We start from the raw sequence: 23,935 nt of genomic DNA on the forward strand, positions 1-23,935 counted from the left end.
ATTAATTTTGAAATTTATTGTTTGTATTGTTTATTAATTATATATTTAAATATATGAGTTATCTTTAATACTCAAGTTAAAATTTTAAACTGCATGAGATTTTAACTAATTAAAATTTTCACATGAATTTTTTTTCATTTCAATTAATGTTAATAATAATACCACCTATTACAAAATTTTTACATCACTCGTAAGAAATTAACTCGTTCTGAAACAGAACGATCTCTGCTAGTATTTCACAACTAATCTCTTCTCCGAAATAATTATTACCATCTGGATTTAAAATACTAGTCAAGAGTGCTTATTATAATATTTTTAAATTTTAATCCCATCATAAATACTTGGGATTTGAGTCAAATTCAAACCCATTTTCATTTAGAGCTTTCAAACAAGAGCCGAATCCATCCATCCAAAGCAAGCATTAGTTTAGTTTTAGGAGTATGGTTTCATAAATAGATGCTCATGCAAGTAATGAAAACAGATTGCGGATTTCAATAATCAGGTTTTAGGTACTAATGGACGGTTGTTAAATGCAAAGCATGTTGTAAAATATAGATGCCTTGCAAGTATGACTATTAAATTGGTAAATCTTATCCTACTTTCCACAAATACACCTCTTCGATCACACGTAAAAATCTATTGATTTCTAATCGTTTTCTTGCATCTCTTGTTACTTAATATTTACACAATAAAAGGACAAGTAAATGCACCCTCTGACTATTCTGTTTTTGCTTAACAAAATACTAAATCTTGTGGATGCTGCAACCTGCATCTTCTGATGCCCAGTTTTCCTTCCAACTCTCAAATTCAGATCCACCAAACATAATCTGCTTAATTCCTACATAGCTGTCAAACACAAGACAACAATCAAGGATCACTATTTTATATCCACCAGTGAAAGCTCAAAAGCAATAGACCAAGCAGTAGCTTACTCGGAGCTTATCTGTGTCAATGCATTAATCAAAACATCCAGAAGCAACGGCTCTGTGGTTCCAATATCCACCCTGCAAATTTTGGTCACCATCGAGTATGAATCATATATTAAGCATCCCATATACTGAGACAAATACCGTCAATTCCATTAAATACCAAAGCAATCCTCATACCATATACGCGCCAAGTTGTCCTGAATCTCCAAATCCCCTATATTGTAAAATGTGGTTGGTGTCACATTTGCTCCTTGAATAGCATCATAATTTGGCCTTTTGCTGAAAGTTGATTGTGACAACTGCAAAGAAAAAAATTGTAAGCAAACTATATTCATATATAGCTTTTCCCTAGACAGAAATAAACAAACTATGTAAGCATGACAAATGCACTTGCAAGTTTATGATCTCCTGTTGGGAAAGTTAAACCTTACATGGCTCAATCGGTATTGCCTAAAGTTCAAGCAACAAAATAATATGCCATTTCAGTTCTCAAAAATTCTACTGGGGGATTTTGATACTTCTGATTAACTAATTTAAAAATGGAAAATATTTACCTGCATATTCATGGAATTGCAACCACCAAGGCGTCCAATTATGTGCCATGACCTTATTGCCTGCATACAAGCCAGATCAACAAAACGATTTCATAGACAAATATCTCTCCTTTTTTTTTTTTTTCAATAAGAGAATTCACTTACATCACAAATTAAGGAGACATCTTTCTCCAGTGGAGCATTGTAGAACTCAAACCATATGTATGAGTTTGAGAAACCAAATCTGGTGATGCCAGCCATTGGAGAGTTTACTTAGTTGATTTCACATTTTGAAATGAGAAGTAGGGCATCATAAAATAGGAAAAGGCAAATAAACTATAACATATCTTTGTCTGGAAAGCCACAGCTAATCGATACCTAAAAATTGCTCTTCTCCAAGAATAAGAAAAAAATAATCCTGAATTGTCAGCGCCCAATGAAATTTAGAATCTATTGATAGTTGGAATAAATTTGGCGAGCCCAGAACATGTCCATGGTCCAAAATATTATGGTGTAGAATACCTAGTATTTCTGTCAATTGTTTAATTACCTATTTTGTCGTTTTATTGTTTTTATGATTAAAACTTATCAGTTTTTTTTTAGATCATATTTTAACCCTCTCTAACTAATGTATTCAACGAAGTGCTTTTATTAAGCAGTAGATCCTTACTCTCACTATAGTCTCAATACATCATTCAATGACAGAGTTTATTGAGTAGGTTTCCACCGAGCAGGATCAGCGGCAGAAAACCTAAGTTTGAACAACTGGCTTTCATACTATATATTGAAATTCTCAAATCCCTTCCTTTTTCTTAAAGAACTATTAAAACGATACAAATAAGTGAAACCAACGAAATGAGTAGCACTTCAGATAATCAGATTGAAACAAATGAAGGCTAAATGATTTTGAATAAACATAAGAACTTAGATCCAATGATGTAAACATGCATTTACGTGTTTATATAAGGGAACTTGAATATACTAGGCATTTCACTTAACATTAGACAGCATCTAAGCACACATACTTGTTGAACGTGACCTTCATGGGTATAGCTGAACCCGTCTTTGTATGCAAAACCTTGTTTCTTTTCTTCTTCAATCTCTCCTCCATCTGAATTATCCAACAACAATATCAACTAAAGCCCACAAAACAATATTGGATAAGGAACATTTAACACAAAGAGATTAACTGCATTTCCTCAATATCTCTCAGTAACTCGGCTACAGAAATATTAAACACCAAACAATTATTGAAGACAAAATGAAGATTAAACTAAAAGCCACAGACAAAACTAAAAATAATGGGCACCCGAAAAAAAAGGCTTACTTTTGTTTGAGCTTTTTGTGGGTCATCAAGACAACTCCCAAGAATTTCAGCAAATTCAGGATCTCTGTCATAATCCCTTTCTTCTTTCCTCCCAGTAAATCTACTGTGCGACGATAATTCATTTTCACCATCACCATCGTCATCATAATAATCTTCACCATTCTCTTGCTCTTCTTCGATCTCTGTATTTACACTTTGATTGCTCCTTCTCTGAGCACGATTCAGTTTAGCACCAACCAATGAAACACCAGTTCGAACATAATGGTTCTGTTTTGGAAAAGCAACTATTGAGACTGGGGGAAAAGAGAAGCGGTGGCAGGATAATTGATAGCTGAGCGTGGGCTGGGGACAAAGAGAAGACGAGCAAGGCTGCAAGATGAGCATTTGGGAGAAGAGGCGAGTTTCAGCTAGAGTTACAGAGGGTTGCGGTTTTGAAGAGTGTGGATTCTGTAGACCGTTGTCAGATTGTGCTTCTTCTTCCTCTGGATAGGGTTTTTGCCAAGCTGGGTTTGGGTTTAAACTCCTTTTCGCTCTTCCAGTTTGAGAACATATTTTTTTTCTTAAATAAAAATTTTATAAATTAAAAAGAATTAATTTTTTATTTTTAATAAAAAATTAAATTAAATTAAATTAAGCTCATATAAATTTTTATTCTATATTAAAATATTATTTTATACGAATAAAAATATAGTTTCAAAATAGCAAAAGAAAGAAAACATATGCAACTGCAAACACTAACAGCGAGGAATATACTCTATCCAAATAATTTAAATAATTATTATTTATCTAAAAATTTTTTTGGATAAAATTATTATCCACATTTATAGTATCACTTTGACTCTAAAAATTTAATAAAAATAAAAATAAAAATAAAAAGAATAAGAGAAGGATATATTTAGATGAGAATTTTGGAAAAAGAAAAGAAGTAAAATTCTTTTTTAGACATGCTGTAATTGGATAGATACTCATATGAATTAGTTAAAACAGAGCTGAATGAATTTATAAATACTATTATATTAACAATTTTTATATATATTAAAGTTCATCTAGATCACTTTATTAATATTAAAAAAGTTATAATTTTAATAATAAATAAATAATATTTTGGAAAAAAAAAAAAGAAAGTTTATTGAAAATAATCATTGGCGAATTGTCTTAAAGATTGTCCTCTCTGTAGTTAAAAAAAGGGGAAATCGATAGGTTAGGGAGAGAGTGATGGATTTGCTTCCGGCCGAGACGACCTCGCAGATCGCCAAGAAGCATGGCTTCCGGTCACTGAAACTGGTTAATGTCGACCTGGACCAAGTTCTAGAGGGCCAACCCTTCGGTGCTGAATACGGCCGCCTCGACAATGGCCTCATTTACTATGTTCGTCGGAATTCCAAGCCTCGAATGCGTGCAGCTCTCGCTCTGGCCGTCAAGGCTGGGTACTTTCACCAATTTTCAAATTTTATGATATCTGTCGGGGTTGTTGTTGTGGTTTTAGGGGCTGATTCATTGGGTTTGTGGCAGCTCAGTTTTGGAAGAGGAGGAGGAGCGAGGAGTGGCTCACATAGTTGAGCATCTCGCTTTTAGCGCCACTTCGAAATACACGAATCACGATATTGTTAAATTTCTTGAGAGTATTGGGGCGGAGTTTGGTGCTTGTCAAAATGCGGTCACTTCTGCTGATGAGACTGTGTATGAACTATTTGTGCCTGTTGATAAGCCGGAATTGCTATCTCAGGCCATTTCCGTCTTGGCTGAATTCAGTTCTGAGGTATCAAATGACCTCATTTCTTTGTCTGTTTTTGGGTAAGGCTTCTTATACTAGTGTGGTATGACTATGCAAATTGTTTAGGTTAGGGTATCAAAAGATGATTTGGAGAAAGAAAGAGGAGCTGTTATGGAAGAATATAGAGGGAATAGGAATGCTAGTGGAAGAATGCAAGATGCTCATTGGATTCTAATGATGGAAGGTTCAAAGGTATTGCTGTTAATTTTCAAGCTTTTGGTTGGTGTTTGTAGATTAATTAGCAAGCTGTTGCCTGATAAATGCATTTTTTAGGCTTCTTTGGTTCTTTAGCGTGCTGAGATCTGGTTCTTTTGCCTTGTGATTTTTCTTCCTTACTCCAGTGATGTGGTAGCTTTCTTATCATGTTATATAAAACCTTGTTTCTTTGCAGTATGCTGACCGCTTACCAATTGGACTAGAGAAGGTGATCCGGACAGTTTCTGCTGAGACTGTAAAGCAGTTTTACAGGAAATGGTACCATCTGCAGAACATGGCAGTGATAGCTGTTGGAGATTTTTCTGATACCAAGGTTTGAACAGGCTTATTTATATATGTCCTATTGCAATTTGAGTATTCTACTCCAGATTTTTGCAACAATATTTGATATTCTTCAGAGCTCCTTGAATTCTAGCATTGTGTTTTACTTGCATTTTCTCATCAACACCTGATCCTCTCTCTTTTCCTCTAGAGTGTAGTTGAGTTAATAAAGATGCATTTCGGGCAGAAATGTCCAGAACGTGACCCCCCATTGATACCTGTATTTGAAGTTCCACCCCACGAGGAACCACGTTTTTCGTGTTTTGTTGAATCTGAAGCGGCTGGGGTTAGTGCGTGAAACTCAACAATGTATGAGAAATTCAAATAAATCTACTGGAATACCGAAGTTCTATTTAACGTTGTTGTCATTATTGGCTTGTGGCAGTCTGCAGTGATGATAAGCTACAAGATGCCTGCAGAGGAACTCAAGAAGGTGAAGGACTACAAGAGTATGCTTGTAGAATCCATGTTTCTCTATGCTCTAAACCAGAGATTCTTCAAATTATCACGCAGAAAGGATCCACCCTATTTCTCTTGCTCAGCGGCAGCAGATGTTATAGTTTCTCCACTGAAGGCTTGTATAATGACTTCATCCTGTAAAGAGAAAGGCACTCTGCTGGCCCTAGAATCAATGCTCCTTGAGGTGTGTCTTCATTTTGAATTAAAATTATTTGCTTTTTCTTTTTTGTTTCCATTATTATATTCAGTATTTATAGCTATCCTATATTTTAGGTTGCCAGGGTACGGTTACATGGTTTTTCAGAACGTGAAATATCTATTGTTCGAGCTTTACTAATGGCTGAGATTGAGTCTGCCTATCTGGAGCGTGATCAAATGCAATCAACCAACTTGCGAGATGAATATTTACAAGTACATTGAGACAGTAGCTTTCTTATAACTTCCAATGATTAACTTGGAGTTCTTAATGGATGTGTCCAAATAATTTCTGTTCTTTGCATTTGCAGCATTTTCTTCGAAATGAACCTGTTGTTGGGATTGAGTATGAAGCTCAACTTCAAAAAACAATTCTACCTCGTGAGTACCTGTTACTGCATGTTTATATAAACTGGTTTCTGAAAACTATAATAGATTAGTTATGATAGTTCATGCCATGATTTATGTTTCATAGAGATATCTGCACTAGAGGTGTCCAAGTATTCGGAGAAGTTACGAACATCATGTAGCTGTGTTGTAAAGACAATTGAACCCCGAGCTTCTGCAACAGTTGATGGTCTGAAAAGAGTGCTGTTGAAAATAAGTAATCTTGAGGAGGAAGGGAGCATTAGTCCATGGGATGATGAAAAAATTCCTGAGGAAATTGTTGATACAAAGCCAAATCCAGGGTAAAGTCAACTGTCATGTTCCTTCGTATTAGGGTCTGTTTGTTGTTGATGTTTGAGTTGTTGAGAAAAACACCATCTTAACATGTTTATTGAAGACCTTTAAAATTTGATTCTAATTTAAATTTGAACTGTTTCTAGTTATAAAAACTTCAAACCAACAAAACAACTTTTTTTTTTCATTTCTTTTAGACATCTTAAATTCTGCTTTTCCAACTAAGCAGTGGAAAGCTCAATCCAGAACATGCTCTTAATATACCATTCTCTCTGTTTCTCCCTTGGTCTTCTCACTTCCTTGTCAAAGTAACATCACAAATACATATATGCAGGTTGTGTCCTTTCTTCTACTTGTGTCTTTTTGGCATGACTAAATGTTTTGTATGAAACATTGTCATTTCATATACTGAGATGGTTAGCCAAATGGCTTATTTGCAACACCTCATTCTATGTGAGTGGCTGCATTAATTGATTACAATATTACAAACCTAATAATTAAAGAATTACTACAGGAGTATCTTGCATCAGCTTGACTATTCAAATATTGGAGCTTCTGAATTAATCCTATCCAATGGCATGCGAGTTTGCTATAAATGTACAGACTTACTTGATGATCAGGTAAATTTCATGTAGGAAGTGCAATATCTAATACTAAAATTGCCCATTTTTTGAACTTCATTCAGTAGTTGACACAATATTTGTATAAGATCTCAATATTCGCAGTTTAGCATGTTCACTCCTTTTATTTATTTATTTTTGTTTATAGTGGCAGTGGCACATTGTTCATGTTTCTGTGTAGGCTTCAGGGATATGAAGCAAATTAGATTAAAACTCAGTTTTTTAGATACAAGCAAAAAAGTAATTACTTCTAAAGTTACCATATGAACAATTTTAAGGTTGAGGTGGTGCACTTTTGGATAAGGTAAGGAATGACTACATATATTACTATTAGATAATACATGTAGCACATATTAGAGAAAAAATTAAGAGAGAATCATTTAAGATGGTTTTGTCATGTCCAACATAGTGTGTCAAATGCCTTACTGAGGAAGTGTAATAAGTTAGTAGTGGGGCTATGCATGGTTCCTTGAGGTTCCAAGCCGAATTGAAGCACTTGTATGAATAATTTTAAGGATAGGTAGTGTACTTTTGGATAAGGAATGACTACATATGTTAAATAATACATGTAGCACATATTAGAGATAAAATAAGAGAGAAACAATTAAGATGGCTTTGTCATGTCCAACATAGAGTGTCAAATGCCTCACTGAGGAAGTGTAATAAGTTAGTGGTAGGCCCATGCATGGTTCCTTGAGGTTCCAAACCAAATTGAAGCACCTGTATTAAAACCAAAAAAGAATGATTACTCTAAGAAATGAACTTATATTTACTGCTTTGGTTTCCCTTCATCAAGAACCAAAAAGATGGAATTGTCTCGAACCAGGGCCGAATTGAAGAATCAACTTTATACGTATGTTTGTAGATATATTGGATAATTTTAATAAAATCATATAAGTGCATATAATTTAATATTATCTTTTATTTTTCTAGTTGAAAATAAATTTTCAATCATAAATACATTAAATTATCTTCTAATCCTTAATTATATGGCTGAGTCATATGTTAACCACTCATTAGTATACTTTTACAAGTTAATTATACATGTATCTTTTAATTAAAAATCTTATAACTAAAAAATATATAAAAGATAATATAGTACTGTTATTAAGATAATATAATATCTTTATGAAGAATTATTTATGATATTTTTTTTATTTTAATAATATTACTATTTTATTGTTAAAATTATTATTTTTTATTATTCTTTTGCTATTGGAAATTTAAAATTGTTTACTATTTAAATGAAATTAAGGTATGAAATTGAAATCAAAATTAAAGTAGAAATAGAACCAAAACTTGAATCAAACCAAACTAAGGCCAAACTAAAATTACCTAGAGTTGAACCGAACCGGAACCCTTTGGTTCCAAGTCAAAGAATCAAAGTTTTGTTTCTCGTTTCAGTTCTTCGCTTGAATTGTATGAGAACTAGGACTACACACCCTTATTTATTAGGGGAAGTAGTATGAAAGGGAAGGGGAAGGCCTAAGATGATGTGGGTCGTGAAGGGAAGTGATATCAAAGGATTTACAAGTCTTGAATGTTAATGTGGACTTAGCTTCTAACAAAGTTGACTTGTGACAAAAGATCCACATAACCGATTTCAACTAGTTTGGGAGTCAGATTGAGTTGTTATTGTTGATATGGTGTATTTTAATCATTTTAAACGGTTTACTGTGTGAACAGTGATCTAACAGGATCAATTCAAGGCTCAACAGCCCAATCTCTGATCAAAAGAAAGTGAGAAATGAATAAAGAGAGAATCATAACTCAAGTAAAGAAGTCTTAATAATGCTTATTGCATGAAGCTGACTCCATTAAGTTCTTTTCAGTGTATAGCATTGTTGAGGACAGAGTTCTCTGTCAACTCTTATCAATAATGTGTTTTTCCTATATTGATTTGTGCTTTTTGGGCAATTCTCTTGCTCCAGCAAACTGAAACATAGCATATTTCTGTGGAATGGATTTCCCGATCATTGGCGTTATCTGGGGTTACTATTTGGTTAAATCAAAGTTTCTCTTGGCACAGCTTTCTGGTTATCACAATGTTAATGATCAAGTAGACACCAGATGTGTCTGAAGTTGATGCAGTGGTACCTTACAGAATTTCAGCAGATGTATTTTCATCTAAACTAAAAGTTGGGCCCATTATGTTTTTCTTTATTTTTTCCCTTAATTTTTTCAAATTTCTGCTATGGTTCCTTTTTTGGATATTGAATTTTAGTGCCATATAAGAGCACCTATCTCTCAATGCATTGGATTTTTGTGCCACTTTTGAATTAAGAATACAATTGGTTTTGTGGAAGCCACTAATTCTGGTTAACTACTTGTTCCAACAGGTTCTTTTTACAGGGTTCTCATATGGTGGCCTGTCCGAAATCCCAGAAAGTGATTATTTTTCATGCTCACTGGGATCAACCATTGCTGGAGAAATTGGTATATTTGGTTATAGACCATCAGTTCTAACGGATATGCTTGCTGGTAAGAGAGTTGAAGTCGGTACAAAAATTGGAGCTTACATGAGAACTTTTTCTGGAGATTGTTCACCCTCAGACCTAGAAACAGCTTTGCAGGTTTGCTTTGTTATATTTGTCATATTTGTGCGTTTCTTATGCTTATGATGGTGGACTATTATATCTCTCACAGTTATACCTGCAAGTCTAAAAAGGAATGCCATTTTTGTTACAATTAATTTAAATTAGGATCTGTTCTTGAATCTATGAGTCATCAGGGGATTTTTTTTTTTTCTTTCCCTTATTTTGTGTTTGGGTGGGGTGGATAGGATCAGAACAATGAATTGCAGACTGCCAACATCACTTACATGCTGTAGTGGTCATAATCTAGCATCTCAGTTCAATCTCATATAAACCCAATTAAGTCCAGTAAGAAAATGCTACATATTATTGCCTTTTTTATCCATTTGATTCCATGTTTTCTTAACTTATATGTGTTTTCTCCCAACATAACTTGTATTTTGGTTTTCCTTGTCTCTGTTCGACCTTCATGTCTATCTCATCATTTTATGTGGGTGGAGTGGCACTTCCGCGTTTTATGTGGGGCAAAAGCAAATTGCTCCCCTCATATCCCTTGTCCAATAAAAAAAGTGATTGACGTCATAAGCATCTTATGTTTTGTAGAAAGAGAATGGGATACTTTTATCAATAGCTAAATACGTTCAGCCACTTTGTTTAATGTCTGGTGGGGCTTCAATAGCCTATGCAAAATTTAGGCTGATGAGAAGAGGACAATCATGCTGTATTGTGTTGGATGTATCACCAATAAATATCACCTTGATCATCATATTTGCATTCAATAACTCCTTCAGATTTGAGGATTCAGAGGATATGGGAAACTATTTTGTTTCTCTATCTTACACTCTCAAGCTAGAAATGCCCATTATGCTCTCCTGTCATTGACAATATCATATTCTGGTTCACTAAACCCAATGTATATAATGCTTGCCTTAAATTTTAGGCAACTATTTGCTCCTATGTTCTAACTATTATATTTTAAATAGTACAGTAAGGATGATTTAACCTATTAGCTTTTAATATACTTATTCCTACAGCTTGTCTATCAACTATTTACTACAAATGTAATACCTGGAGAAGAAGATGTCAAAATAGTGATGCAAATGGCAGAGGAAGCAGTTCGTGCTCAAGAGAGAGATCCTTATACTGCTTTTGCAGACCGAGTCAAGGAGCTCAACTATGGGAGCTCCTATTTTTTTAGGGTATGATGGATTTCCTCTGTCGGGCTCACTGTTGCTTTCCACATGGAGTTTGCCTTCTTGTAACTTCTGTTTGTTTTATGTTTTTGCAGCCTATTAGAATAAAGGATCTACGAAAAGTTGATCCACTAAAGGCTTGTGAATATTTTAACAACTGTTTTAAGGATCCTTCAACTTTTACTGTTGTAATTGTTGGAAATCTTGATCCCACTGTTGCACTTCCTCTGATATTGCAGTATTTGGTGAGTTGATAGTCCTTCTAAGGATGTGAATATGGAGAACTGGAGATGTTAAATATTGCATTTATTGATTGTGATTATCCATACAGGGTGGAATAACAAAACCTCCTGAACCTATTCTCCACTTTAACCGGGATGACCTCAAAGGATTACCATTCACATTTCCTACAAGCATGATAAGGTATATGTTTTATTATCTATGCTAGTGGTAGAAATGTACATGGCTATCATTCAACATTGAAGACAGCCAACCAGAAGGCTCTATTTAGTGATTGTCAGTTGGACCAACTGGTTAAGATTGATTGTCCTTGATTTCAAAAGATTTTATTTTTTCTATGATGAAACAGTCAATCATTCTCTTTCTCTCTCGGTCAGGCAATCAATTAGCCTTATTGTTTTGTCTAGCCTAATATCTTCATTCCTGGTCCATAATTTTCTTTTGAATTTGGGACAATAGTGAAATTTCCTAGATATTCATTACTAGCACCCATGTTTCTCAGTCTGTGAGCATGTTAATTTTCATTGGATTGAGATGTGTTCCAACACATTCAATGTTCTTGTAGAGAAGTGGTTCGAAGCCCCATGGTGGAAGCCCAATGTTCAGTTCAGCTAAGCTTTCCTGTGGTGCTGAAGAATGGAACAATGGTTGGTGGCTGTTTTGATCTATCAATCAATAGCTCATATAATTGATAGTCACTGGTTTTTTTTATGACTTTCATATTACTTATCATTGAGGTTTTTTTGTTGGAAAAAAATTAATTACCAGGTAGAAGAGATTCATCGTATTGGCTTCCTGAGCAAACTTCTTGAAACAAAAATAATGCAGGTGCTACGTTTCAAGCATGGGCAGGTGTGCATCTCTTATGCTTTACTTTGTGTGGTTACCTGTTTGCTAGATGGTTCTTTTACACCTTTCTGTCCCAGATCTATTCTGCTGGTGTCTCTGTGTTCCTTGGTGGTAATAGACCTTCTAGAACTGGCGATATACGTGGAGACATTAGCATAAATTTTTCTTGTGATCCTGAAATATCCTCAAAGCTGGTATGGTATTTTTTTATCTGTGATTGTACTTTTTTCTCTTTTCATTTAATTTTATTTATTGATTTCAACTTAAGTGTCAATCAGTTAATTTGCCCCCTGTTGTGGAATACTTCTTAATAGCTTGATCTTGCTTTGGATGAAATACTTCGGCTTCAAGAGGAAGGACCATTAGTCGAGGATGTTGCAACTGTACTAGAACTTGAGCAAAGGGCCCATGAAAATGGATTGCAGGTTAAGTTTATTAATTAACTAAAATTTGAAAAATTTAATTCCCATTTGGCAACCAAGGTGATACCATTTCAGTGCTAAGTAGTTGCATAACTCCTCATTTTCCTTTTTTTATTTGCCCCAGCCCCCAAGTGATCTCACAATATAGATAGTGTTGGCATTCCCGCCTTCCTTCTCCTTTCAGGGCCCATCTAAAGGAGAATCCAGAGAGCTCATGAATATAAGAAATTGTAAGTTATACTCTTTTAAACATAGTGCTGATTTCAGATTGATCTTTCAGGAGAATATCTATTGGCTGGAAAGGATTTTACGGAGCTACCAGTCAAGAATCTATGACGGTGATTTGGGCAATGCCTTTGAGGTTGGTGGTATTTTCAATTTGCATTTTCTCTATTTTGTGTAATTGACTGTTTTTGAATCTAAAAGTCTTCATTTCATGGGAGTGATGCTCTCTATTGAGGTAATGAGGTCTGGAGTTGCAACAACAATTATAGTTAATAATGAAGCTGAAAAATCAAGCAATTTATACTTTATTTTAACCATATAATACCAGAGTTTAGGACTATGTTTAATAAGGGTATGAACAAACCGAATTGAGCAAGTTTGAAGAGTTCAAGTTTAGTTCATTAAAAAATTTTTGAGCTTGAGCTAAACTCAATCTGAATATCAATAACTTCAAGCTTTATTTGTTTAACAAATGAGATAAGATGAGCTGAGTTTTTATAAAGTCAAGTCTTGATTAGCTCATAAGCAGCTCGATTTATTTACAATCCTAATGAATTTTGTTTAAAAATAATAAGTTCAAAATTAAATAGTTTTAATTAAACAAGCATATTTACAAGTCAACTCGTGTACCTATAAACAAACAAACTCGAGTCTTAATGAGCCCAAATATCTATAAGCTTGAGGTTAAAATTGGGCCCGAATTTGGCTTGTTTAGATAATGAATCAAGCCAAGCCAAACTTATTTCGAGCTAAGTCTCAAACAGCTTACGAGCACATTTGTTCATTTACGACTATATGTTAACCAGTAGCAAGATGGTGTGCCTGTAGCATTTTATATAGTTGGTACTGGTGAGCATCCTTGTGCACATACATATGTGAGATATGTAGATGTAATTCATTTTCCCCTGCCTAGAATTTTCTTCCTTTTTTCCTTTTGCAGAACCTATCTTTTAGTAGTGGAATGAGTGGTCATCCTGTGGCAACCGCAGCACAGTTGTTGTCGCAGGCACTAAAATAGCATACTTTTTTTGTTCTTTTAAGTTCCCTTCATTGCTGTAATTATGAGAATTTTATTTTCTGAAGCAGATTCAAGATGAAGGACGTTCTAATGTTAGACAGTCTCTTACAACAACAACAGTGCAGTCGACCCTGCAAGGGATACTGCCTTATCCTTGCAAAAAACAGTATACTGCAGTCATTTTAATGCCTCAAACATCTCGCTTCCAGTTGCTGAGGTCATTCTTCAAATCTACTCAGATCTATGCCAGAGATGCCAAGGTCTGTATGTTTAGTACATCACTACAATTTCTAGAAACCGTTGAAATCCCTATTTGTTCAGGTCAGGTGTCTGCTCTTTCCCCGTTTAACATATTTTAGCATAATGGTGGTCGCAGATCGGAGCAAGTATTGCCTGTTTTACTGTATTGGCTTTCACTTTTTGGAGATACGCAAGAAGCAATCGGAGATCATAGATTAGGATGCCTTTTCCTTTGCTGAGCTGAGTTTTATATACCTATTGAAGGACAGGGATTTTCTGCAGGAAGTTAGTATCATTTACTAAAGATTCGATTACGGGCATTTAGCTCCAGGAAAAATAAATACCACTTCTGATTTAGGGGAAACATCTAGATTGATACATGAGCATCATATGTTTTATTCATTTTATGATCTAATTAGTCTGTATCATTCATCAATTTATTAGTATTATTATTATTTTTATGGAGCAACATTGGTTGCGTAACCGATCTTTCTTAAAACATTGTGGACGCTTTTACTGTAACGCAGATGATAAGGAATATTTGAGTTCCGTATTTAGTTTTTCGCTTTGGATCATAAGGATTGAAATGCGATACCCTTGAGCATAATCTAGGGGAGAAAAAGAATGTTTTCTAGTACTTAAGAAGGCATGTGCCACAATTCTCTTAAAAAGAAAACATGAGTTGCTTTTTTTTATCTAAATTTGTGGAATAGGATTTTAGATAAAATAATCTAAATATTTTGTGAAGAATTGTATTTATATTTTTTTATTTTAGATTAGTTACAATTTTAATCAATAGATAAATGATTTTAAAACATTTAACATAAATTACAATATGATTTTTAAGTTTTATTTCAATGATAAAATAGTCTTTTAAAATAAATATTTTTATTTTCATTATTTCTTTATGTATTATTATTAAATTTAACTTTTTTCTGTTAATTATATTTTTTTTCTTTATTAATCAAAAAATTGTGAATTAATTTTTAAATTAAATTTCACGTATTTTAAAGTTTTTATTCATAGTTTGCAATATAGCATTTTCAATATAACTTTCACAATATTCAAGCTCTTGAAACGTACATGATTTTCAATAAAAAGCATACCTTAGCTTGGACACCGTGAGAAAGATGCATGGATTGATCTTCTATTTGCAAACGTCGAGAAATTTCTGACCAATTAGATTTTCATTTTTCCATTGAGATAGTTGTAATCATTGCTTGAAACTTAACCTTTTTGCCATAGCGGTATGTTGATCAGATCACGAAGGCCACTGCATAGATGGAAAACTCCCTTTTTAAGAATGAAAATTATGAATCAAATGTTGAATTTGATCAAGAAAAGCGTTCAGTGATTGTGTAAATGTTAAACGACAAAAGTTGGAGCATATGCACTTAAAAAAAGAAATGTAATTTTATTGACTTCCATTTTTGGTTTCCAACTTGATGCCAAATAAGTAGCTCGAGTCTCAGTATCTGGAAAACCACCAACACAACCATCCTCCAATTACACCACTATTGTCTATACATCTCTCACCCATCAGTGAGTTGAGCATATCGACTCACGGTGGACGGTGCAATATTTACCCATTCAGATGGGTCGTACTACATCAGAACATAAATTATTAAATAGATTCATTCAGATGGACAAATCATATCTAAACACAGATGCACCATACTACATCAGAACATAAATAGATTCATTCAGATAAACGTATCATATCTAAACACGTGGGCACGGACTAAAAAAGAGGGTTGCCCACGGGGGATGCAATTTAAAAAGCCTGCAAACTTCTATAGAAATTTACTTGTGAGAAACAAAATGCCAACTTCAAGCCATCCATCTTGTGACCACATGTGAAATCAAGGGAAAAACTCGGTGGTTTTTGTACAGAAAGGCAAGAGGAGGTTGTTTCTTTCTGAGATGTAAAAGTGATCCATGCTTGAAAAACCCACTCCATGAATTCAATCCCAATAAAAGAAAACAAATGAAAATGGAGGTTGACAGAAATTTAGCTGGCCTTGTAAGCATACATGTAGCCTCTAAGCTTTCTCACTTCTTCTGATGACTGGGTAAGTAGATGGTCAATATAGAGACAAATAACAGCTCCGCTGCAATTTAAAGAGAAAAAAAAAAATTAAGACAATGATAGTCGCTGAACTTATTCCAAAAAGCTGTCAAAGATTAAGGGAGGCAGGGACAAGTGAACACCCACCTAAGAGGACCGAATGGAAGCCAGAGGACATCCCATCGAAATCTTGACATCCTGTGGCACAAACAAATAATTCTACAATATTGAGAAAATTAGGCTTAACTTAATATCAGCTCCTACCCAGTTAGTGCAGCAAATGGGCAAAACTTGATGTACCTTAGCATGTAATATAACCAGAACACTGCAAGTATGAGTCCAGTAAAGCTCGAGTACCAAATCCATCGCCTTCGATGCATTGAATTATGAAGTAACCCCACAATGGCCATTGAGCATGCAAAAACAGCTAACCAATCTATTGTAGTTTTGAAAAATTAGCAACAGAAATACATTTACTACTGTAGAAAGAACATTGCATTGAAAGATAAAAGATACACCAATTCAATTTGAATGGTTAAATGATATCAATTAAGAATTTAACAATGTGATCTATTAGCAGCATAAATACATGCAACACAAATGAGGGCAAATTGGCATTTAGCAATAGTTTGGCACTGAAAAGGCAAAAGCATAGCAAATCAATAATCAAAGAGTATTCATTTCAACTATTTGTGTGATTGACTGATCAAGCTCCATCAAATATGCAACCAATCGAAGTGAATCTGGTTTATTAGTATCATTCAGTTCACCCTTTCAGAATAGAACCACTTTTCTATTTCAAAGAAATACATCCATCAGTTACCCTTATGAACTTCAAACGAAGTTCATATTTGAGGCATGGTCAATTCAACAAATGGCATCAGAAGCAAAATATATATTTTCCTATTTGATCTTTCTAAATGCAAGAGGGAAAAAAACAACGTTACTGCAACTATAATATTAAATTTCTTTTGACAAACAACAGAGCATGTACAGCTGCTGGCTAACAAGAGAAAATACATTTACATGTGATTCCCAGGAGAAATTTTATAATGAAGCAGTGATTTCACATAAGCATGTCACATAGAAATTCAAGCCAATAAGAAATTGAAATGTAGACGATTACAGTTATTGATTTTCTGTTTTAAAACGCTTGGGTAGCTTCAGTTTGCCAGGTTCACTTATAGATACACACTTGTTTCTTATTGGCTTGTTATTCCACGCATATTATCCTACATAGATTATAGAAAAACCACTTCATTCTACAATTTGTCAAATCCTAGACATGTAAGCCTGTGATCGTATGTGGATCCTACACATTGGAAATAGCAGAGTTCAAAGATACATAATTTGTGTTTCTAGAATAGCCATGTGGTGCAGGAATGAAGTCATGGCTCCATAATAAAGGAACAATCCCACTTGCTATCATTCAGATCAAGATACCAAAAACTAAAATTCTTTTACGAGCTTAAGAAGGAAGCTGAGGAAAAAAGCACTAATCAATTCCTTGTTAAAGCAAGATTCAGTGATTCAGTTGAGCCCGAATTTGCTCAACTTGCTAAAGATTTTTTTTAAAAAAAAATAAAGTGTCTAAAATTGCTCTTGTTAATTTACAGTAAAAAGGGAGAGTGGGAACTGCAAACAGATGCTGGATAAACACCATGCTTAATGAGATAGATAAAATAGAAAGATAGATATGACAAAAATCATGTAATGACTAGTAAAAGAGTCCGAATTAGTTCGGGGACAAGTAAAGAGGCGAACCTGCAGAGATTACCCTCCATGAATCGATATCTTCCATAAAGTAAGCATGGTATCTCTATTAATCAAAAGAGTAACCCAAAAAAAAAAATCAAATTCCAAAATGAAAATAAAAGAAAAAGCAAGCAATCTAACCACTGCAAAAATAATTAATCTCATTCTATTGGATGATTGATTTAGTTTACAAATTACAAGTTCCCATGGAGAAGTTGTCTGTTGGTAGATGGAGTACAGTTGAAACATAGCGTAGCAGAAGAGAAGTCCGGCGAACACCCGCTACCACAAAATTAACAATAATCAAAATTAAAAAAAAATTGATGAAAAAAATCCGTAACGGAATTAACAACTATAGACGATAAGCATTGCGATTACCATACCCTCCATAGAAGAGACTGCTGAGCTTGGGTCCTTTCAAGCTCTCGAACAAACGCTTCTTGTTCTGTGCATCCAAAAACAGAGATGGAAAGTAATTAATCCCCGTCTATTTGGGTGCTGAGAAAATTAATCATTTCTGGGCATCATAACAGAAAACCTTCAGTGTCCATGGGACGAGAATCATCAAGGGAAGGATCTTCCCAAGTTGGAAGAGATGACTTCGAGTCCTGAGATTTTCGCCAATTTCTCGCCAGCTTCTTCATCGCGAATCGCAAATATCGTTCTCTGGCTCGGTCGGTCAGTTTCTATGAAGTGATTCGCGCTGTCGTTAACCTCCATTTTTATATACTTTTCAAACATTACTTTTATTAATTTTGCCTATATAAATAACTATTTTTATTAATTTTATCTATATAAATAATTATTTTTAGTTATTTATTTAATTTTTAATAATTTTAATTAATTTTTATAAATTAATATTTTATAAATATTTATTTTTATTTTATATAAAAAAAATATATCAATTAAAATTTCAAGAGATAAAAAATTATATAAGCAGCCGTACAGTAATATTATAAATAATGTCAGTTAAATTGTCAAACTCATTATATATGTAATTTTTTTTATTATGTTAGGATAAATTTTTAGGGTATATAAATAATATTTTGCAACCACTTACCTCTCTCGAAGGAAAGGAGGAGCATCTGTTTTGACTTCGGCAATGGAGACTGAGCGTGAATCTTTATTATTTTAAAAATGCTCCATTTTATTTTTTTTTATTAATTTTATGTTTTTTATTTTATTTTAAGATTTTTTTATAAATATTATAATGACTGAATAGATTTTTAGATTTAAAAAATGGTATGTAATATTTTTTTTTAATATTGGATTTGAATTAATTTTTATTAATGAATTTGAGCTAATTTCTAATTTTAAGTTAGATATTTAATTTTTGGAAAAATTATTTTTTAGTTCTTGAAGTTTAGCGTAATTAACAATTCTGTCTCTCTATTTTGGCGATCCAATACTTAAATCCCTCACTTTCTATTCCGTCCAAATTCGTAGTCCTTCCGTCCAAAATAGCCGTTTGGAACACGTGAATTGACAAAATTGACTCTCACTAAAAGTTCCGTTATTTTAAAATCAGAAAACTCAAACCTAAACTCAATGTCCGTTTACTGTAGATGATTATTCTTTTTCTTTTTCATCATAACTCATACCATTTCTGCAACTCTCAAATAATGCTTTAGGGAGAAGAAAGATGGAAAAGAGAAAAAAAGAAAAAGAAAAATCAACAATGTCAAAAGAAAATAGAGAAAATATGAGGGAGAACAAAGATGAAAAAGAGAAAAAAAAAAAAGAAAAATCAACAATGTCAAAAACAAAAATAGAGAAAAAAGATGAAAAAGAAAAAAAGAAAAAAGAAAAAAGAAAAATCAACAATGTCAAAAGGAAATAGAGAAAATATAAGGGAGAATAAAGATGAAAAAAAGATAGAGGAAAAAAAAGAGAGGAAAATTAATAATGGATAAAAGGGAATGAAAAAGATATGAAAGAGAAGAAAAATAAGGATTTCACATTGAGAGAAGGGTATTTTTGGAAAAAATTATCACCTCTCATCTTTGAATTTTTGATCAAACGGCTTAAATGGATGGAAGAACTATGAATTTGAACGAAAGAGAAAGTGAGGGACTTAAGTGTTGGGTCGCTAAAATAGAAGGACAGTAGTATTAATTATGTTAAACCTTAGAGACTAAAAAGTAATTTTTCCTTAATTTTTTTATAATTTAATCTCTTTATTTTATATTTGGCCAATTAAAATATTATTTTAATCATTAATTGATGGATTGGGTCATTAAAATAGTTTAATCTCCTCTCCTCCTTTTCTTTTATTTTCTTCTCATCTTACATTCTCTTTAAATAATATAAATAAAATTAAATATGGAGCCTCATTTCAAAAAACTCCCATCTTACCTAACGCTAGAGGGTACGCGTAGTATTGTCTATAGCTTTAATAACACTAATAGTAAGCTTTAATTTTCTAAAAATATCAACGCTACTTCCACAAGCTTCAAATTCAACCACACCACCAAGGTCCACATGGTTTTACTAGGATGATGCTATGTATATATATGCAAAGTTTGAAATAAGCGACTATATCTGATTTAGTTTATATTATTGATGAAGTTTCTGTTATCTATAATGCAGGAATTTTTTTTTTTTGAATCAAAATGAGAACTCAACTTATATTATTAATATCAAAAGATAATGCGTCGTATAAGAATTATGGAGGGTATACCCCCAATCAAAATCAAACATAGAACCAGCCGCCCTTGCAACTGTATGAGCAACTTGATTTGCTGATCTTTTAACAAAAACAAACAAAACATACTGCAGCTCATGAAGAAGAGTCTTACAATTATTAATTATCAACTCAAAATATGAAGCATCAGAGCGTGGAGAATTCAAAGCGTTAACAACCAGCTCACAATATGTCTCCACACAAACTGGAAAATAATTTTTAGACTTCAACCAGCTCAATACCTCCCTAAAATATAACACTTCACCCAATAGAGGATCCATTAAACCAGGCACGACCATAAGTTGACCTTCACAACAATACCCCAATAAATTTCAGACCACCATTCCCAACCCATATGAACCATTAGCCTGTACTGAAATGTCTATATTGTATTTATATTGTCCAAGGGAAGGAGGTTGCCAAACTGCTGCAGCTAGTGGTTTAGTACTAGAATTTGTAACTCTAAAATGTAACCGAGCCAGCTGCCATTCTTCCAACACTACTCTAGCCCTATTAACCATGTAAATAGGCTGCTGAAAAATCTGATTCCATACAATATCATTATGGTGTGTCCACAAGCTCCATATCAATATAAAAACCTTTTCACGTTGAGACACAGACAGAAAAGTAAGAACATAAGACAACATAGTGTTGAGAGAAGAAAAAGATACCCAACCTAAATTTGACAGCAACCAACAAGATCTTGCAAAAGAGCAACAATAAAGAATATGAAAGTCTGTTTCCATACCAACACCACAAACGGGGCAACACTCATCAATATACATATGACGAACTCGAAGATTATGCTTACAAGGCAAAGCATTTCGTAAAATACGCCAAATGAAAAACTTTACCTTAGCTGGAACAACAACTTTCCAAATGAGATACCATGAAAAACTATGGTCAAATACATCAGCAAGATTATCCTCCATTGCCACACGATAGCCTTCCTTCACAACCTACTCACCCTTTCGATTTAAAGCCCAACACCAATCATCATCGCATTCCTTAAGAGATAAAGGAATATGCAAAATGTTGTCAGAATCATGCTGCTGAAAATGAGTCCGAATTAACTCGGCATTCCACATCCTATTCAAAATCAAATCAGAAACTCTAACAAAAGGCATGTTCTCAGCGACCTCAGTCCGAATATAAGGATCACCTGCTTCTAAAATCCAAGGATCAATCCAAATGTGAGTGGAACGCCCATCTGTAATCCGTCGCCTGCAGCCATAAGTTAAAATAGAGCGAGAAGCACAAATACTTCTCCAAATCTGACTCAGACCATTACCCACAGGAGCTTGAAAAAAATAAGAATGGGGAAAATACTTCGCCTTTAACACTTTAGAAGCCAAAGTATTAGGATACTTCAAAAGCCTCCAATCCTGCTTAGCCACTAAAGCAAGATTAAACTGTCGTAATTCCCGGTATCCTAAACCACCAACTACCTTTGGAACTGCAAGCCATTTCCATCAAAACCACCTTATACCACCACCAGTGTCTTTCCCATTGCCTCAAAAGAAACTATTCATTATAGTCTCAATATCTTTACAAGTATCCACCGGTAACAAAAACAATGACATAATATAATTGGAAACTGACTGCGTAACAGTACGCAAAAGAATATCTTTCATAGCCTTAGAAAGAAATTTTGTCTTCCATCCTTGGATACGCTTCGCCACTTTGTCAACCACATAATTAAAAATTAATTTCTTATCTCTGCCAACGACCGAAGGCATGCCAAGATATTTACCGTGATTTTCCACCTCCTGCACTCCCAAACATTGACAAATACTTGCACGAAGCTCATAATCCGTATTAGGAGTAAACATCACTGTCGACTTATCATAATTTATCCTCTGCCTATATGCTTGTTCATAAAGAGTCAAGCAATACTTCAACTGATGCGCTTCTTTATCTGAAGCTTTAATAAAGAAGAGGGAGTCATCTGCAAAAAATAAATGAGAAACCAGAATGGCTCTCTTTGTAACAGTAGCACCATGCAACCGACCCTGAGCCTGGAATTTAGACAAAACCGCCGATAATCCTTCAGCACAAATAATAAAAAGGTAAGGAGAGAGAGGATCACCTTGACGAAACCTCTTTCCGGAATTAACGGGCCATAGTCATCACTGCCTCTCACAAAAAAAATAAGAAACGGAAGTAACAATTTTCATGATGCGAGAGACCCAGGACTCATCAAAACCCAACTTTAACATAATAAGCTTCAAGTAATTCCATTCTATACGATCATAAGCCTTTCTCATGTCAGTCTTTAATGCCAACACCCTCCGCTTGCCTTGCTTCTTTTGCTTTAAAGAATAGAAAAGCTCATATGCCACAATAATATTATCAGTGATGAGACGATGCGAAATAAAAATGCTCTGGGCTTCAGAGATGACTTGTGAAAGAACAAGCTTCAATCTATTAGCCATAGCCTTGCACACAATACGATCAACCACATTACTAAGAGAAATCGGTCTCAAATCAACTACCCTTTCAGAAGCAGACTTTTTAGGGATCAAAATGATGTTAGTTCTATTACAACCAAGCATCAAACCATCCCCATTCAAACAATTAAGACAAGCAGTAGTGACATCGGACCCAACTATATCCCAATATTTTTGAAAAAATCCTAGGTTCAAACCATCAGGTCCAGGAGATTTATCTGGACACATTGAGAATAGGGCCACCCGAACCTCCTCAGCTGAAAACGGAGCAATTAACATTTGATTCTATTGATCAGTAACCTTCCACTGTACATGTGAAAGAATTCGCCCCATATCACCAGGAGTAGACGTAAACAGGTGCTTATAAAACTCAATAATTACAGACTGCAAACCAGAATCCCAATCCACCCAAACTCCCTCATTGTTTCGTAATCTAGTAATAAAATTCTTTCTGTTTCAATTAGATGCAGAAGCATGAAAGAACTTTGTATTAGCATCACCTTCCCCTAACCAATGTTGTTTCGCCCTTTGCTTTCAATATAATTCATTCTAAAGAAGCATTTTATGATATTGATTCTCTAATCGACGTAAGTGAGCAAAGTCAAAACTAACCTGCTGTCGAAACCAAGATAATCTCTTCTTAATCGATTGAAGATGTTCTCGAAACTCCTAATGACGATTACCAACCCACTGACCAAGATATTTTGCACAAGAATCAATCCTGGATGGCAAAGATGACATGTTAAAATTCCAACCCTCATACGCAATCCGACGACACTCAGATTCCAGGTACCATGAGTTTTGAAAACGAAATTGTTTATGCACAAATTTATGAAGTTGCACCCCTAGCAACAAGAACAATGGCAAGTGATCTGAGGCCGGATTATCCAACACAAAAAGCCTGGCCATATTAAAAATAGATTGCCAGTGGTAGTTGACACTGCCCGATCCAATCTCTCTTGAACAAACTCTAACTCTCTTCTGTTTTCCCAAGTAAAGCGCCTACCAAGGAAGCCAAGATCATGTAAACTGCAATCATCAAGAGCTTGATGAAACCCCTTAAGTAACCAACGTGGATGATCCCTTCTGCCTCGTTTTTCATAATGATACAAAATGTCATTGAAGTCTCCAAGCACGCACCAAGGCAAGACAGATTTGGATCGAAGAGAACGCAATAAATCCCATCCTTGACTTCGTTGAGCT

At 34.3% G+C, this 23,935-nt stretch overlaps 4 protein-coding genes across 6 annotated transcripts; 1 reads left to right on the plus strand and 3 right to left on the minus strand.

Annotated features, from left to right (window-relative positions):
• Nucleotides 1-523: 523 nt before the first annotated feature.
• Nucleotides 524-3,348, minus strand: LOC110604165. Its single transcript, XM_021742287.2, has 7 exons — nucleotides 2,790-3,348; nucleotides 2,488-2,573; nucleotides 1,628-1,706; nucleotides 1,484-1,543; nucleotides 1,107-1,228; nucleotides 933-1,004; nucleotides 524-846 (listed from the first exon to the last, which is right to left on the minus strand). The coding sequence occupies exons 1-7, from the start codon at nucleotides 3,171-3,173 to the stop codon at nucleotides 744-746; spliced, it is 906 nt and encodes a 301-aa protein (XP_021597979.1). The 5' UTR covers nucleotides 3,174-3,348; the 3' UTR covers nucleotides 524-743.
• A 592-nt stretch (nucleotides 3,349-3,940) lies between these two features.
• Nucleotides 3,941-14,336, plus strand: LOC110604164 (zinc protease PQQL-like). Of its 2 annotated transcripts, none has more exons than XM_021742285.2 (21): nucleotides 3,941-4,216; nucleotides 4,302-4,548; nucleotides 4,630-4,755; nucleotides 4,955-5,092; nucleotides 5,252-5,386; nucleotides 5,486-5,743; nucleotides 5,833-5,970; nucleotides 6,066-6,135; nucleotides 6,230-6,443; nucleotides 6,950-7,055; nucleotides 9,395-9,628; nucleotides 10,624-10,788; nucleotides 10,878-11,027; nucleotides 11,114-11,205; nucleotides 11,588-11,669; nucleotides 11,791-11,874; nucleotides 11,949-12,065; nucleotides 12,186-12,296; nucleotides 12,574-12,654; nucleotides 13,605-13,796; nucleotides 13,913-14,336. In XM_021742285.2, exons 1-21 carry the CDS (start codon nucleotides 4,005-4,007, stop codon nucleotides 13,988-13,990), a joined length of 3,030 nt encoding a protein of 1,009 aa, XP_021597977.1. In that variant the 5' UTR covers nucleotides 3,941-4,004; the 3' UTR covers nucleotides 13,991-14,336. The 2 variants fall into 2 exon arrangements, with proteins under 2 accessions (XP_021597977.1, XP_021597978.1); XM_021742286.2 differs by having other exon boundaries at nucleotides 3,977-4,216; nucleotides 4,307-4,548.
• Nucleotides 14,337-15,170: 834 nt separating this feature from the next.
• On the minus strand, nucleotides 15,171-18,311 carry LOC110604166. 2 transcript variants are annotated; one of them, XM_021742288.2, is made up of 7 exons: nucleotides 18,138-18,311; nucleotides 17,983-18,044; nucleotides 17,798-17,881; nucleotides 17,609-17,663; nucleotides 16,145-16,280; nucleotides 15,992-16,063; nucleotides 15,171-15,887 (listed from the first exon to the last, which is right to left on the minus strand). In XM_021742288.2, exons 1-7 carry the CDS (start codon nucleotides 18,241-18,243, stop codon nucleotides 15,788-15,790), a joined length of 615 nt encoding a protein of 204 aa, XP_021597980.1. In that variant the 5' UTR covers nucleotides 18,244-18,311; the 3' UTR covers nucleotides 15,171-15,787. The 2 variants fall into 2 exon arrangements, with proteins under 2 accessions (XP_021597980.1, XP_021597981.1); XM_021742289.2 differs by having other exon boundaries at nucleotides 15,992-16,042; nucleotides 18,138-18,307.
• A 2,303-nt stretch (nucleotides 18,312-20,614) lies between these two features.
• Nucleotides 20,615-21,214, minus strand: LOC110603301. Its single transcript, XM_021740996.1, has one exon. The coding sequence runs from the start codon at nucleotides 21,212-21,214 to the stop codon at nucleotides 20,615-20,617; it is 600 nt and encodes a 199-aa protein (XP_021596688.1).
• Between the last annotated feature and the right edge of the window lie 2,721 nt (nucleotides 21,215-23,935).

The sequence above is a fragment of the Manihot esculenta genome, chromosome 16, assembly GCF_001659605.2.
Source record: "Manihot esculenta cultivar AM560-2 chromosome 16, M.esculenta_v8, whole genome shotgun sequence".
In the NCBI taxonomy this organism is placed as follows: Eukaryota; Viridiplantae; Streptophyta; class Magnoliopsida; order Malpighiales; family Euphorbiaceae; genus Manihot; species Manihot esculenta.

Coding starts and splice junctions, on each gene's coding strand:
- LOC110604164 (XM_021742285.2), top strand. CDS start 4,005: ATGGATTTGCTTCCGGCCGAGACGACCTCGCAGATCGCCAAGAAGCAT. Junction 10,789..10,877: donor GGAGCTCCTATTTTTTTAGG/GTATGATGGATT, acceptor ATGTTTTTGCAG/CCTATTAGAATAAAGGATCT. Junction 12,297..12,573: donor CCCATGAAAATGGATTGCAG/GTTAAGTTTATT, acceptor TTGATCTTTCAG/GAGAATATCTATTGGCTGGA.
- LOC110603301 (XM_021740996.1), bottom strand. CDS start 21,214: ATGGAGGATAATCTTGCTGATGTATTTGACCATAGTTTTTCATGGTAT.
- LOC110604166 (XM_021742288.2), bottom strand. CDS start 18,243: ATGAAGAAGCTGGCGAGAAATTGGCGAAAATCTCAGGACTCGAAGTCA. Junction 17,882..17,982: donor AGCAGTCTCTTCTATGGAGG/GTATGGTAATCG, acceptor ATTTTGTGGTAG/CGGGTGTTCGCCGGACTTCT. Junction 15,888..15,991: donor CTTCCATTCGGTCCTCTTAG/GTGGGTGTTCAC, acceptor TTTAAATTGCAG/CGGAGCTGTTATTTGTCTCT.
- LOC110604165 (XM_021742287.2), bottom strand. CDS start 3,173: ATGCTCATCTTGCAGCCTTGCTCGTCTTCTCTTTGTCCCCAGCCCACG. Junction 2,574..2,789: donor CACAAAAAGCTCAAACAAAA/GTAAGCCTTTTT, acceptor TGGATAATTCAG/ATGGAGGAGAGATTGAAGAA. Junction 1,005..1,106: donor GACAACTTGGCGCGTATATG/GTATGAGGATTG, acceptor CAAAATTTGCAG/GGTGGATATTGGAACCACAG.